The sequence below is a fragment of the Rhipicephalus microplus genome, unplaced genomic scaffold (genome assembly GCF_043290135.1).
Source record: "Rhipicephalus microplus isolate Deutch F79 unplaced genomic scaffold, USDA_Rmic scaffold_185, whole genome shotgun sequence".
Taxonomy (NCBI): Eukaryota; Metazoa; Arthropoda; class Arachnida; order Ixodida; family Ixodidae; genus Rhipicephalus; species Rhipicephalus microplus.
The window spans coordinates 168,245-185,655 of NW_027464756.1; the positions used below are offsets into that span (position 1 = coordinate 168,245).

At 43.4% G+C, this 17,411-nt stretch overlaps 1 protein-coding gene across 1 annotated transcript; it reads left to right on the forward strand.

The window, feature by feature from the left end:
- Nucleotides 1-10,522: 10,522 nt before the first annotated feature.
- On the forward strand, nt 10,523-16,549 carry LOC142791748 (uncharacterized; the record flags this gene model as incomplete). Its single annotated transcript, XM_075885542.1, has 3 exons — nt 10,523-11,360; nt 13,099-13,953; nt 16,238-16,549. Coding segments are annotated over exons 1-3 (2,001 nt in total), but the record flags the coding sequence as incomplete, so codon positions are not given.
- Between the last annotated feature and the right edge of the window lie 862 nt (nt 16,550-17,411).

Below are 17,411 nucleotides of genomic sequence, written 5' to 3' on the forward strand. Positions count from 1 at the left end.
ATACTCCACAACTGGAAACTCCACAACTAGAGACTCCAAAACTAGAAACTCCACAACTAGAAACTCCACAACTAGAAACTCCACAACTAGAAACTCCGAAACTAGAAACTCCACTACCAGAAACTCCACAACTACAAACTCCACAACTACAAACTCCACAAATAGAGACTCGGCTACAAGAAATTTTATGTCTAGAAAGTCCACAACTAAAAACTCCACAACTGGAAACTCCACAACTATAAACTCCACAACTAGAAACTCCCCAACCAGAAACTCCGTAACTGGAAACTTCGCAACAGGAGACTCTACAACTAGAAACTCCACAATTAGAAACTCCAAAACTAGAAACTCCACAACTAGAAACTCTACAACTAAAAACTTCACAATTCGAAAGTTTACTAGAAACTCCACAACTTGAAACTCCACAACTAGACACTCCACAACTAGAAACTCCACAACTAGAGACACTGCAACTATAGAACTCCGCAACTACAAACTCCGCATTTAAAAACTCCGCAAGAAGAAATTCCACGGCTAGAAACACCACAACTAGACACTCCGCAACTAGAAACTCTACAACTAGAGACTCCTCAACTAGAGAATTCGCAACTAGAAACTCCAAAACTAGAGACTCTGCAACTAGAAACTCCGCAGCTGGAAACTACACAACTAGAATCTTCACAACTAGAAACTCCACAACTCAAAACTCCACAACTAGAAACTCCAAAACTAAAACTTCCACAACTCGAAACTCCACGACTAGAAACTCCACAACTTGAGACTCCGCAACTAGAAACTCCACATTTTCAAACTCCACAACTAGAAACTTCACAACTAGAAACTCATAAACTAGAAACTCCACAACCAGAAACACCACAACTAGAAACTCCACAACTAGAAACTCCACAACCAGAAACTCCACAACTAGAAACTCCGCAACTAGAAACTCCACTACCAGAAACTCCACAACTAGAAACTCCAGAACTAGAAACTCCACAACTAGAAACTCTGCAACTAGAGACTCCACAACTAGAAACTCCACAACTACAAACTCCACAACTACAAACTCCACAATTAGAGACTCGGCTACAAGAAAGTTCATGTCTAGAAAGTCCACAACTAAAAACTCCACAACTGGAAACTCCACAACTAGAAACTCCACAACTAGAAACTCCACAACCAGAGACTCTGCAACTAGAAACTCCGCAGCTAGAAACTCCACAAATAGATACTCCCCAACTAGAAACTGCAAAACTAGAGACTTTACAACTAGATACTTCACAACTGGAAACTCCACAACTAGATACTCCTTAACTTGAAACTCCACAACTAGAAACTCCACAACTAGACTCCACATCTCGAAACTCCACAACTAGAAACTCCACAAGTAGAAACTCCACAACTAGAAACTCCACAACTAGATACTCCGCAACTAGAAACTCCACAACTGGAAACTCCACAACTAGATACTATGCAACTAGAAACTCCACAACTAGAGACTCCACAACTTGAAACTCCACAACTTTAAACTACACAACTTGAGACTCCACAACTAGAAACTCCACAACTTGAAACTCCACAACTAGGAACTCCACTACCAGAAACTCCACAACTAGAAACTCCACAACTAGAAAATCCACAACTAGAAACTCTGCAACTAGAGACTCCACAAATAGAAACTCCACAACTACAAACTCCACAACTACAAACTCCACAAATAGAGACTCGGCTACAAGAAATTTCATGTCTAGAAAGTCCACAACTAAAAACTCCACAACTGGAAAGTCCACAACTAGAAACTCCGCAGCTAGAAACTCCACAAATAGAAGCTCCGAAACAAGAAACTCCGCAGCTAGAAACTACAGAACTAGAGACTCCATAACTAGAGACTCCACAACTAGAAACTCCACAACTAGAAACTCCACAACTTGAAACCTCACAACCTTAAGTTACGCAACTAGAAAATCCACAGCTGGAGATTCCGCAACTACAATCTTCACAACTAGAAACTCCACAACTCAAAACTCCACAACTAGAAACTCCAAAACTAGAACTTCCACAACTCGAAACTCCACGACTAGAAACTCCACCACTTGAGACTCCGCAACTAGAAACTCCACAACTTTAAACTCCACAACTAGAAACTCCACAACCAGAAACTCCACAACTAGAGACTCCACAATTAGAAACTCGACAACTACAAACTCGACAAATAGAGACTCGGCAACTAGAAATTCCATATCTAGAAATTCCACAACTAAAAACTCCACAACTAGAAACTGCAAAACTAGAGACTTCACAACTAGAAACTCAACAACTAGAAACTCCACATCCAGAAACACCACAACTAGAAACTCCACAACTAGAAACTTCCCAACTAGAAACTCCGCAACTAGAGACTCCACAACTAGAAACTCCACAACTAGAAACTCCACAAATAGAGACTCGGCTACAAGAAATTTTATGTCTAGAAAGTCCACAACTAAAAACTCCACAACTGGAAACTCCACAACTATAAACACCACAACTAGAAACTCCCCAACCAGAAACTCCGTAACTGGAAACTTCGCAACAGGAGACTCTACGACTAGAAACTCCACAATTAGAAACTCCAAAACTAGAAACTCCACAACTAGAAACTCCACAACTGAAAACTTCACAATTCGAAAGTCTACTAGAAACTCCACAACTTGAAACTCCACAACTAGACACTCCACAACTAGAAACTCCACAACTAGAGACTCTGCAACTATAGAACTCCGCAACTAGAAACTCCGCATTTAAAAACTCCGCAACAAGAAATTCCACGGCTAGAAACACCACAACTAGACACTCTGCAACTAGAAACTCTACAACTAGAGACTCCTCAACTAGAGAATTCGCAACTAGAAACTCCAAAACTAGAGATTCTGCAACTAGAAACACCGCAGCTAGAAACTACACAACTAGAATCTTCACAACTAGAAACTCCACAACTCAAAACTCCACAACTAGAAACTCCAAAACTAGAACTTCCACAACTCGAAACTCCACGACTAGAAACTCCACAACTTGAGACTCCGCAACTAGAAACTCCACAACTTCAAACTCCACAACTAGAAACTCCACAACCAGAAACTCCACAACTAGAGACTCCACAATTAGAAACTCCACAACTACAAACTCCACAAATAGAGACTCGGCAACTAGAAATTCCATATCTCGAAACTCCACAACTAAAAACTCCACAACTAGAAACTGCAAAACTAGAGACTTCACAACTAGAAACTCAACAACTAGAAACTCCACAACCAGAAACACCACAACTAGAAACTCCACAACTAGAAGATTCAAAACTAGAAACTCCACAACTTCAAACTCCACAACTAGAAACTCCACAACGAGAAACTCCACAACTAGAGACTCCACAATTAGAAACTCCACAACTACAAACTCCACAAATAGAGACTCGGCAACTAGAAATTCCATATCTCGAAACTCCACAACTAAAAACTCCACAACTAGAAACTGCAAAACTAGAGACTTCACAGCTAGAAACTCAACAACTAGAAACTCCACAACCAGAAACACCACAACTAGAAACTCCACAACTAGAAGATTCACAACTAGAAACTCCGCAACTAGATACTCCACAGCTTGAGACTCCACAACTTTAAACTCCACAACTAGATACTATGCAACTAGAAACTCCACAACTAGAGACTCCACAACTTTAAACTCCACAACTAGAAACTCCACAACTAGAAACTCTGCAACTGGAGACTCCACAACTAGAAACTCCACAACTAGATACTATGCAACTAGAAACTCCACAAATAGAAACTCCACAACTTTAAACTCCACAACTAGAAACTCCACAACTAGAAACTCTGCAACTGGAGACTCCACAACTAGAAACTCCACAACTAGAAACTCCACAACTATGAACTCCACAAATAGAGACTCGGCTACAAGAAATTTCATGTCTAGAAAGTCCAGAACTAGAAACTCCACAACTAGAAACTCCACAACTAGAAACTCCACAACTAGAAACTCTACAACTAGAGACTCCGCTACTAGAATTTCCACAACCAGAGACTCTGCAACTAGAAACTCCGCAGCTAGAAACTCCACAAATAGAAGCTCCGAAACTAGAAACTCCGCAGCTAGATACTACAGAACTAGAGACTCCACAACTAGAAACTCCACAACTAGAAACTCCACAACTTGAAACCTCACAACCTTAAGTTACGCTACTAGAAAATCCACAGCTGGAGATTCCGCAACTACAATCTTCACAACTAGAAACTCCACAACTCAAAACTCCACAACTAGAAACTCCAAAACTAGAACTTCCACAACTCGAAACTCCACGACTAGAAACTCCACACCTTGAGACTCCGCAACTAGAAACTCCACAACTTGAAACTCCACAACTAGAAACTCCACAATTAGAAACTCCACAACTACAAACTCCACAAATAGAGACTTGGCAACTAGAAATTCCATATCTAGAAACTCCACAACTGGAAACTCCACAACTAGAAACTCTGCAACAAGAGACTCCACAACTAGAAACTCCACAACTAGAAACTCCACAACTAGACACTTCACAACAAAAAACTCTTCAACTAGAAACTCCTAAACTAGAGACTTCACAACTAGAGAATCTACAACTAGAGACTTCAAACTAGAAATTCAACAGCTAGAAACTCCACAAATAAAAACTCAACAACTAGAAACTCCACAGCTTGAGACTCCGCAACTAGAAACTCCACAACTATAAATTTCACAACTGGAAACTCCACTACTAGATACTCCACAGCTGGAAACTCGGCAACTAGAAACTCCACAACTAGAGACTCCACAACTTGAAACTCCACAACTAGAGACTCTGCAACTAGAAACTCCACAACTAGAGAGTCCGCAACTCCACAACTAGAAACTTCACAACTGGAAAATCCATAACTAGATACTCCACAACCAGAAAATCCACAACTAGAAACTCCACAATTATAGACCCCACAACTTGAAACTCCACAAGTTTAAACTCCACAACTTGAGACTCGACAACTAGAAACTCCACAACTAGAAACTCCCCAACCAGAAACTCCGCAACTGGAAACTTCGCAACAGGAGACTCTACAACTAGAAACTCCAAAATTAGAAACTCCAAAACTAGAAACTCCACAACCAGAAACTCCACAACTAAAAACTTCACAATTCGAAACTCTACTAGAAACTCCACAACTAGACACTCCACAACTAGAAACTCCAAAACTAGAGACTCTGCAACTATAGAACTCCGCAACTAGAAACTCCGCATTTAAAAACTCCGCAACAAGAAATTCCACGGCTAAAAACACCACAACTATACACTCCGCAACTAGAAACTCTACAACTAGAGACTCCTCAACTAGAGAATTCGCAACTAGAAACTCCAAAACTAGAGACTCTGCAACTAGAAACTCCGCAGCTAGAAACTACACAACTAGAATCTTCACAGATAGAAACTCCACAACTCAAAACTCCACAACAAGAAACTCCAAAACTAGATCTTCCACAACTCGAAACTCCACGACTAGAAACTCCACAACTTGAGACTCTGCAACTAGAAACTCCACAACTTGAAACTCCACAACTAGAAACTCCACAACCAGAAACTCCACAGCTAGAGACTCCACAATTAGAAACTCAGCAACTAAAAACTCCACAAATAGAGACTTGGCAACTAGAAATTCCATATCTAGAAACTCCACAACTAAAAACTCCACAACTAGAAACTGCAAAACTAGAGACTTCACAACTAGAAACTCATCAACTAGAAACTCCACAACCAGAAACACCACAACTAGAAACTCTACAACTAGAAACTTCACAACTAGAAACTCCGCAACAGGAGACTCCACAACTAGAAACTCCACAACTATAAACTCCACAACTAGAAACTCCACAACTAGAAATTCCGCAACTAGAAACTCCACTACCAGAAACTCCACAACTAGAAACTCCAGAACTAGAAACTCCAAAAATAGAGACTCGGCAACTAGAAATTCCATATCTAGAAACTCCACAACTAGAAACTCCACAAGTAGAAACTCTACAACTAAAAACTTCACAATTCGAAAGTCTACTAGAAACTCCACAACTTGAAACTCCACAACTTGAAACACCACAACTAGACACTCCGCAACTAGAAACTCTACAACTAGAGACTCCTCAACTAGAGAATTCGCAACTAGAAACTCCAAAACTAGAGACTCTGCAACTAGAAACTCCGCAGCTGGAAACTACACAACTAGAATCTTCACAACTAGAAACTCCACAACTCAAAGCTCCACAACTAGAAACTCCAAAACTAAAACTTCCACAACTCGAAACTCCACGACTAGAAACTCCACAACTTGAGACTCCGCAACTAGAAACTCCACATTTTCAAACTCCACAACTAGAAACTTCACAACTAGAAACTCATAAACTAGAAACTCCACAACCAGAAACACCACAACTAGAAACTCCACAACTAGAAACTCCACAACTGGAAACTCCACAACTAGAAACTCCGCAACTAGAAACTCCACTACCAGAAACTCCACAACTAGAAACTCCAGAACTAGAAACTCCACAACTAGAAACTCTGCAACTAGAGACTCCACAACTAGAAACTCCACAACTACAAACTCCACAACTACAAACTCCACAAATAGAGACTCGGCTACAAGAAAGTTCATGTCTAGAAAGTCCACAACTAAACACTCCACAACTGGAAACTCCACAACTAGAAACTCCACAACTAGAAACTCCACAACCAGAGACTCTGCAACTAGAAACTCCGCAGCTAGAAACTCCACAAATAGATACTCCGCAACTAGAAACTGCAAAACTAGAGACTTCACAACTAGATACTTCACAACTGGAAACTCCACAACTAGTTACTCCTTAACTTGAAACTCCACAACTAGAAACTCCACAACTAGACTCCACATCTCGAAACTCCACAACTAGAAACTCCACAAGTAGAAACTCCACAACTAGAAACTCCACAACTAGATACTCCACAACTAGAAACTCCACAACTGGAAACTCCACAACTAGATACTATGCAACTAGAAACTCCACAAATAGAGACTCCACAACTTGAAACTCCACAACTTTAAACTACACAACTTGAGACTCCACAACTAGAAACTCCACAACTTGAAACTCCACAACTAGAAACTCCACAACGAGAAACTCCACAACTAGAGACTCCACAATTAGAAACTCCACAACTACAAACTCCACAAATAGAGACTCGGCAACTAGAAATTCCATATCTCGAAACTCCACAACTAAAAACTCCACAACTAGAAACTGCAAAACTAGAGACTTCACAGCTAGAAACTCAACAACTAGAGACTCCACAACTTGAAACTCCACAACTAGAGACTCTGCAACTAGAAACTCCACAACTAGAGAGTCCGCAACTCCACAACTAGAAACTTCACAACTGGAAAATCCATAACTAGATATTCCACAACCAGAAAATCCACAACTAGAAACTCCACAATTATAGACCCCACAACTTGAAACTCCACAAGTTTAAACTCCACAACTTGAGACTCGACAACTAGAAACTCCACAACTAGAAACTCCCCAACCAGAAACTCCGCAACTGGAAACTTCGCAACAGGAGACTCTACAACTAGAAACTCCAAAATTAGAAACTCCAAAACTAGAAACTCCACAACCAGAAACTCCACAACTAAAAACTTCACAATTCGAAACTCTACTAGAAACTCCACAACTAGACACTCCACAACTAGAAACTCCAAAACTAGAGACTCTGCAACTATAGAACTCCGCAACTAGAAACTCCGCATTTAAAAACTCCGCAACAAGAAATTCCACGGCTAAAAACACCACAACTATACACTCCGCAACTAGAAACTCTACAACTAGAGACTCCTCAACTAGAGAATTCGCAACTAGAAACTCCAAAACTAGAGACTCTGCAACTAGAAACTCCGCAGCTAGAAACTACACAACTAGAATCTTCACAGATAGAAACTCCACAACTCAAAACTCCACAACAAGAAACTCCAAAACTAGATCTTCCACAACTCGAAACTCCACGACTAGAAACTCCACAACTTGAGACTCTGCAACTAGAAACTCCACAACTTGAAACTCCACAACTAGAAACTCCACAACCAGAAACTCCACAGCTAGAGACTCCACAATTAGAAACTCAGCAACTAAAAACTCCACAAATAGAGACTTGGCAACTAGAAATTCCATATCTAGAAACTCCACAACTAAAAACTCCACAACTAGAAACTGCAAAACTAGAGACTTCACAACTAGAAACTCATCAACTAGAAACTCCACAACCAGAAACACCACAACTAGAAACTCTACAACTAGAAACTTCACAACTAGAAACTCCGCAACTAGAGACTCCACAACTAGAAACTCCACAACTATAAACTCCACTCGATCAGGACGTCTTGAGGGGCTAGTTGGTTCATTCTATTCAGGTAAAAATTGCGCTGACATAGAAAGGACACCACAAAGAAGGAACACTTAAACAGATCGAGCGCAAACTACCAACTGTTTTTTATTGACTGTAGAACGTCGATAAATAGGGAACCCGTACATAGCTGCGCCGACGCGTCGAGGATCAACACGTGCTACTTAACGCACTTTATCAATCAAAAAGGACACTTCTGCACCGTAGAGCGATACCGAGGCCTCACTTACACAGCTATCACCTTTCATGTTGATGAAGAAAGCTTCCAACACCTCACGAGCACACGTATCTCTGCTATGTCCCAGTATCTTAGTCTCCTGAAATAGTGGTTCACATCCACATGCTGCGCAGTGAGCAGGCAAATTTCCCATTTCACTATTTTTGATTGACAGCTGGTGTTCACGTATGCGATCATTAACGCAGCGGCCTGTTTGGCCCACGTAAGATCTGCCGCAGGAAAACGGAGTCGCATATACCACTCCCACATCGCATTGCACCACCGGGTTGGCATGCTTCTTGTTACACAGGCTAGTGCGCTCATTGCCGCTCGAAATTCGCGCGCACAACCTCGAGAGCTTTTTTGGTGCAGAAAACACCATGTCAACTCCGTGCCGGTTAGCAACCTTCTTCAGGTTATGCGTCACCCGGTGTAAATAGGGTACCACTAACGGCCTCTCACGCCCCCTGGGCGCGTCTTTCAGGCACTGCTTCCGTGATCGCCCTTTTAGCTTCTTCAGGAGGGTTTCGGCCACCGCCGCCAGCACAGACTGCGGGAACGCGGCTGCCTTCAGTCGTTCAATCTGAGCACGGAAGCTGGCCTGCCTCTCATGCGAGCACGACCTCACCAGCGCAGACTCCAAACACATTGAAGCGATCGCCCTCTTTACTACCTTAGAATGTGATGATGTATATGGTAAAGGCTTCTTTCTAGCACGCGGACAGTACGCATAACAAGTATGTTGATGCTTGAATATGAGCTTAAGATCTAAAAACTGAAGCGTTCCTTCCTGCGGTAGCTCGTAAGTGAAACATAGACCCCTCCCATACTTGTTAAACTTCTTTACAACGTTGTGCACATTACTGTTAGTACTCGTTTGTTTGTCCAAAACTACCAGGAAATCGTCTACGTACCTAAAAATTTTTAACACTCCGTCACTTCTAAACACCTCAAGCAGATCGCGGTCAATGTAGGCCAAGAAAATGTTACACAAAACAGGGGCAACACAGGAACCAATACAAATGCCTTTTCTTTGGAGGTACAAACCCTTGTCAAAACCTATGAAAGTGTGTTTCAGATAGAATTCCAAAAGCGACATAAAATTATCAACACTCAGACCCGTGGAATTTTGAAAACCAATAGCTTCAGCCCTCCTGAACCCTCCACTAGAGGGTTCAGGAGGGCTGAAGAAGGTTGCTAACCGGCACGGAGTTGACATGGTGTTTTCTGCACCAAAAAAGCTCTCGAGGTTGTGCGCGCGAATTTCGAGCGGCAATGAGCGCACTAGCCTGTGTAACAAGAAGCATGCCAACCCGGTGGTGCAATGCGATGTGGGAGTGGTATATGCGACTCCGTTTTCCTGCGGCAGATCTTACGTGGGCCAAACAGGCCGCTGCGTTAATGATCGCATACGTGAACACCAGCTGTCAATCAAAAATAGTGAAATGGGAAATTTGCCTGCTCACTGCGCAGCATGTGGATGTGAACCACTATTTCAGGAGACTAAGATACTGGGACATAGCAGAGATACGTGTGCTCGTGAGGTGTTGGAAGCTTTCTTCATCAACATGAAAGGTGATAGCTGTGTAAGTGAGGCCTCGGTATCGCTCTACGGTGCAGAAGTGTCCTTTTTGATTGATAAAGTGCGTTAAGTAGCACGTGTTGATCCTCGACGCGTCGGCGCAGCTATGTACGGGTTCCCTATTTATCGACGTTCTACAGTCAATAAAAAACAGTTGGTAGTTTGCGCTCGATCTGTTTAAGTGTTCCTTCTTTGTGGTGTCCTTTCTATGTCAGCGCAATTTTTACCTGAATAGAATGAACCAACTAGCCCCTCAAGACGTCCTGATCGATTACATTTCTTCTACATCGGGCTTCTTCTTACACTCTCCTTCCTTCTGGCCTCTGGACGACAGGATTAATGCACTGGTGAGCCATATCGTCGTGTCAACTTGCAAGGCAAGGTACTTGGCTTTTTGCCGTAAGAAAGGCCTGATTCCTCAAGATATTTGGATGTTGTTTGGTGGCGTCAAGCCATCTAATGGACATGTGAAACGGGTCGCCAAGATTTGGAAATCAGAGTTATGGAGACAGGTGCGGGTCTGTCAAGACTGGTTACGTGTGGTGTGCTATGGCAACTTCCCTGAGGGGGTGGCCGAAAGCAAGTTACGGTCAGCAAGAAGATTGGCAGCGGAAATGACAGAGCAGTGGTGGTGTTTCTACTTGAGGCAAGCCCTGTCAGCTTTAAGACCACGTGTTAGTAAAAAAGAATCGATCGACTCTGACTTGATAGTCATTGGTGATGTACAGCTTCCCGATAACATTTCAAAGGTTTTGCAGAAAGGTCCAAAGTTCTCTCACGAGCCTGCGGTACCTGCTTTCGAGCTTTTGGCTTATAACCGAAGGATGGCGGAAAAAGCAGGTCAAGAGAATCAGGAAAGATGCCTGCTGGAGGGGGTGGAAAGCCTTCAAAGGAGCACAATTCGACCGGCAAAAAGGACGACAAGAGACAACCTGGGAGATATTGTGAGATACTTCAAAGATAAAGGTCTCAGCTTGACTATGGCTGACAAAGAAGGTGGCTTCGTGATTATGCCGTCAGCTATCTACCAGGAGAAAGCACGCCAGGCCATCGAAAAGAACTTTGTCAAGGTAAAGCCTAGTGAGGCACGTGTTAAAACTAAAGCAGTGGCATTGTGTAGGGACATGAAGCTAACGAAACTTGCGAATGCAATTCAAGGAAGTAAATCCAGCACCTTGCAAGTGTTTTTTAGTGCAAAAACGCACAAAGTGGAAATTCCCTTTCGCACTATTGTGAGTGAAAAAGGCTCATGGCAGCACCAGGCTAGCATGTTTTTACAAAAATGCCTGAACAGGTTGTGTTTGAATGATCCGTACGCGACGAAGAATTCTATGGAAGTAGCGCGGTTTTTCGAAGGCAAAGTTTCACATGGGTTGACTTTCTCAGTGGATGTGCAAGATCTGTTTTATTCTGTTTCCCATGTTGAACTTTTTGAGTGTGTTATGGATTGCATTTTAGAGAATTCAGCTATTGGTTTTCAAAATTCCACGGGTCTGAGTGTTGATAATTTTATGTCGCTTTTGGAATTCTATCTGAAACACACTTTCATAGGTTTTGACAAGGGTTTGTACCTCCAAAGAAAAGGCATTTGTATTGGTTCCTGTGTTGCCCCTGTTTTGTGTAACATTTTCTTGGCCTACATTGACCGCGATCTGCTTGAGGTGTTTAGAAGTGACGAAGTGTTAAAAATTTTTAGGTACGTAGACGATTTCCTGGTAGTTTTGGACAAACAAACGAGTACTAACAGTAATGTGCACAACGTTGTAAAGAAGTTTAACAAGTATGGGAGGGGTCTATGTTTCACTTACGAGCTACCGCAGGAAGGAACGCTTCAGTTTTTAGATCTTAAGCTCATATTCAAGCATCAACATACTTGTTATGCGTACTGTCCGCGTGCTAGAAAGAAGCCTTTACCATATACATCATCACATTCTAAGGTAGTAAAGAGGGCGATCGCTTCAATGTGTTTGGAGTCTGCGCTGGTGAGGTCGTGCTCGCATGAGAGGCAGGCCAGCTTCCGTGCTCAGATTGAACGACTGAAGGCAGCCGCGTTCCCGCAGTCTGTGCTGGCGGCGGTGGCCGAAACCCTCCTGAAGAAGCTAAAAGGGCGATCACGGAAGCAGTGCCTGAAAGACGCGCCCAGGGGGCGTGAGAGGCCGTTAGTGGTACCCTATTTACACCGGGTGACGCATAACCTGAAGAAGGTTGCTAACCGGCACGGAGTTGACATGGTGTTTTCTGCACCAAAAAAGCTCTCGAGGTTGTGCGCGCGAATTTCGAGCGGCAATGAGCGCACTAGCCTGTGTAACAAGAAGCATGCCAACCCGGTGGTGCAATGCGATGTGGGAGTGGTATATGCGACTCCGTTTTCCTGCGGCAGATCTTACGTGGGCCAAACAGGCCGCTGCGTTAATGATCGCATACGTGAACACCAGCTGTCAATCAAAAATAGTGAAATGGGAAATTTGCCTGCTCACTGCGCAGCATGTGGATGTGAACCACTATTTCAGGAGACTAAGATACTGGGACATAGCAGAGATACGTGTGCTCGTGAGGTGTTGGAAGCTTTCTTCATCAACATGAAAGGTGATAGCTGTGTAAGTGAGGCCTCGGTATCGCTCTACGGTGCAGAAGTGTCCTTTTTGATTGATAAAGTGCGTTAAGTAGCACGTGTTGATCCTCGACGCGTCGGCGCAGCTATGTACGGGTTCCCTATTTATCGACGTTCTACAGTCAGTAAAAAACAGTTGGTAGTTTGCGCTCGATCTGTTTAAGTGTTCCTTCTTTGTGGTGTCCTTTCTATGTCAGCGCAATTTTTACCTGAATAGAATGAACCAACTAGCCCCTCAAGACGTCCTGATCGATTACATTTCTTCTACATCGGGCTTCTTCTTACACTCTCCTTCCTTCTGGCCTCTGGACGACAGGATTAATGCACTGGTGAGCCATATCGTCGTGTCAACTTGCAAGGCAAGGTACTTGGCTTTTTGCCGTAAGAAAGGCCTGATTCCTCAAGATATTTGGATGTTGTTTGGTGGCATCAAGCCATCTAATGGACATGTGAAACGGGTCGCCAAGATTTGGAAATCAGAGTTATGGAGACAGGTGCGGGTCTGTCAAGACTGGTTACGTGTGGTGTGCTATGGCAACTTCCCTGAGGGGGTGGCCGAAAGCAAGTTACGGTCAGCAAGAAGATTGGCAGCGGAAATGACAGAGCAGTGGTGGTGTTTCTACTTGAGGCAAGCCCTGTCAGCTTTAAGACCACGTGTTAGTAAAAAAGAATCGATCGACTCTGACTTGATAGTCATTGGTGATGTACAGCTTCCCGATAACATTTCAAAGGTTTTGCAGAAAGGTCCAAAGTTCTCTCACGAGCCTGCGGTACCTGCTTTCGAGCTTTTGGCTTATAACCGAAGGATGGCGGAAAAAGCAGGTCAAGAGAATCAGGAAAGATGCCTGCTGGAGGGGGTGGAAAGCCTTCAAAGGAGCACAATTCGACCGGCAAAAAGGACGACAAGAGACAACCTGGGAGATATTGTGAGATACTTCAAAGATAAAGGTCTCAGCTTGACTATGGCTGACAAAGAAGGTGGCTTCGTGATTATGCCGTCAGCTACCTACCAGGAGAAAGCACGCCAGGCCATCGAAAAGAACTTTGTCAAGGTAAAGCCTAGTGAGGCACGTGTTAAAACTAAAGCAGTGGCATTGTGTAGGGACATGAAGCTAACGAAACTTGCGAATGCAATTCAAGGAAGTAAATCCAGCACCTTGCAAGTGTTTTTTAGTGCAAAAACGCACAAAGTGGAAATTCCCTTTCGCACTATTGTGAGTGAAAAAGGCTCATGGCAGCACCAGGCTAGCATGTTTTTACAAAAATGCCTGAACAGGTTGTGTTTGAATGATCCGTACGCGACGAAGAATTCTATGGAAGTAGCGCGGTTTTTCGAAGGCAAAGTTTCACATGGGTTGACTTTCTCAGTGGATGTGCAAGATCTGTTTTATTCTGTTTCCCATGTTGAACTTTTTGAGTGTGTTATGGATTGCATTTTAGAGAATTCAGCTATTGGTTTTCAAAATTCCACGGGTCTGAGTGTTGATAATTTTATGTCGCTTTTGGAATTCTATCTGAAACACACTTTCATAGGTTTTGACAAGGGTTTGTACCTCCAAAGAAAAGGCATTTGTATTGGTTCCTGTGTTGCCCCTGTTTTGTGTAACATTTTCTTGGCCTACATTGACCGCGATCTGCTTGAGGTGTTTAGAAGTGACGGAGTGTTAAAAAAAATTTTTAGGTACGTAGACGATTTCCTGGTAGTTTTGGACAAACAAACGAGTACTAACAGTAATGTGCACAACGTTGTAAAGAAGTTTAACAAGTATGGGAGGGGTCTATGTTTCACTTACGAGCTACCGCAGGAAGGAACGCTTCAGTTTTTAGATCTTAAGCTCATATTCAAGCATCAACATACTTGTTATGCGTACTGTCCGCGTGCTAGAAAGAAGCCTTTACCATATACATCATCACATTCTAAGGTAGTAAAGAGGGCGATCGCTTCAATGTGTTTGGAGTCTGCGCTGGTGAGGTCGTGCTCGCATGAGAGGCAGGCCAGCTTCCGTGCTCAGATTGAACGACTGAAGGCAGCCGCGTTCCCGCAGTCTGTGCTGGCGGCGGTGGCCGAAACCCTCCTGAAGAAGCTAAAAGGGCGATCACGGAAGCAGTGCCTGAAAGACGCGCCCAGGGGGCGTGAGAGGCCGTTAGTGGTACCCTATTTACACCGGGTGACGCATAACCTGAAGAAGGTTGCTAACCGGCACGGAGTTGACATGGTGTTTTCTGCACCAAAAAAGCTCTCGAGGTTGTGCGCGCGAATTTCGAGCGGCAATGAGCGCACTAGCCTGTGTAACAAGAAGCATGCCAACCCGGTGGTGCAATGCGATGTGGGAGTGGTATATGCGACTCCGTTTTCCTGCGGCAGATCTTACGTGGGCCAAACAGGCCGCTGCGTTAATGATCGCATACGTGAACACCAGCTGTCAATCAAAAATAGTGAAATGGGAAATTTGCCTGCTCACTGCGCAGCATGTGGATGTGAACCACTATTTCAGGAGACTAAGATACTGGGACATAGCAGAGATACGTGTGCTCGTGAGGTGTTGGAAGCTTTCTTCATCAACATGAAAGGTGATAGCTGTGTAAGTGAGGCCTCGGTATCGCTCTACGGTGCAGAAGTGTCCTTTTTGATTGATAAAGTGCGTTAAGTAGCACGTGTTGATCCTCGACGCGTCGGCGCAGCTATGTACGGGTTCCCTATTTATCGACGTTCTACAGTCAATAAAAAACAGTTGGTAGTTTGCGCTCGATCTGTTTAAGTGTTCCTTCTTTGTGGTGTCCTTTCTATGTCAGCGCAATTTTTACCTGAATAGAATGAACCAACTAGCCCCTCAAGACGTCCTGATCGATTACATTTCTTCTACATCGGGCTTCTTCTTACACTCTCCTTCCTTCTGGCCTCTGGACGACAGGATTAATGCACTGGTGAGCCATATCGTCGTGTCAACTTGCAAGGCAAGGTACTTGGCTTTTTGCCGTAAGAAAGGCCTGATTCCTCAAGATATTTGGATGTTGTTTGGTGGCGTCAAGCCATCTAATGGACATGTGAAACGGGTCGCCAAGATTTGGAAATCAGAGTTATGGAGACAGGTGCGGGTCTGTCAAGACTGGTTACGTGTGGTGTGCTATGGCAACTTCCCTGAGGGGGTGGCCGAAAGCAAGTTACGGTCAGCAAGAAGATTGGCAGCGGAAATGACAGAGCAGTGGTGGTGTTTCTACTTGAGGCAAGCCCTGTCAGCTTTAAGACCACGTGTTAGTAAAAAAGAATCGATCGACTCTGACTTGATAGTCATTGGTGATGTACAGCTTCCCGATAACATTTCAAAGGTTTTGCAGAAAGGTCCAAAGTTCTCTCACGAGCCTGCGGTACCTGCTTTCGAGCTTTTGGCTTATAACCGAAGGATGGCGGAAAAAGCAGGTCAAGAGAATCAGGAAAGATGCCTGCTGGAGGGGGTGGAAAGCCTTCAAAGGAGCACAATTCGACCGGCAAAAAGGACGACAAGAGACAACCTGGGAGATATTGTGAGATACTTCAAAGATAAAGGTCTCAGCTTGACTATGGCTGACAAAGAAGGTGGCTTCGTGATTATGCCGTCAGCTATCTACCAGGAGAAAGCACGCCAGGCCATCGAAAAGAACTTTGTCAAGGTAAAGCCTAGTGAGGCACGTGTTAAAACTAAAGCAGTGGCATTGTGTAGGGACATGAAGCTAACGAAACTTGCGAATGCAATTCAAGGAAGTAAATCCAGCACCTTGCAAGTGTTTTTTAGTGCAAAAACGCACAAAGTGGAAATTCCCTTTCGCACTATTGTGAGTGAAAAAGGCTCATGGCAGCACCAGGCTAGCATGTTTTTACAAAAATGCCTGAACAGGTTGTGTTTGAATGATCCGTACGCGACGAAGAATTCTATGGAAGTAGCGCGGTTTTTCGAAGGCAAAGTTTCACATGGGTTGACTTTCTCAGTGGATGTGCAAGATCTGTTTTATTCTGTTTCCCATGTTGAACTTTTTGAGTGTGTTATGGATTGCATTTTAGAGAATTCAGCTATTGGTTTTCAAAATTCCACGGGTCTGAGTGTTGATAATTTTATGTCGCTTTTGGAATTCTATCTGAAACACACTTTCATAGGTTTTGACAAGGGTTTGTACCTCCAAAGAAAAGGCATTTGTATTGGTTCCTGTGTTGCCCCTGTTTTGTGTAACATTTTCTTGGCCTACATTGACCGCGATCTGCTTGAGGTGTTTAGAAGTGACGGAGTGTTAAAAATTTTTAGGTACGTAGACGATTTCCTGGTAGTTTTGGACAAACAAACGAGTACTAACAGTAATGTGCACAACGTTGTAAAGAAGTTTAACAAGTATGGGAGGGGTCTATGTTTCACTTACGAGCTACCGCAGGAAGGAACGCTTCAGTTTTTAGATCTTAAGCTCATATTCAAGCATCAACATACTTGTTATGCGTACTGTCCGCGTGCTAGAAAGAAGCCTTTACCATATACATCATCACATT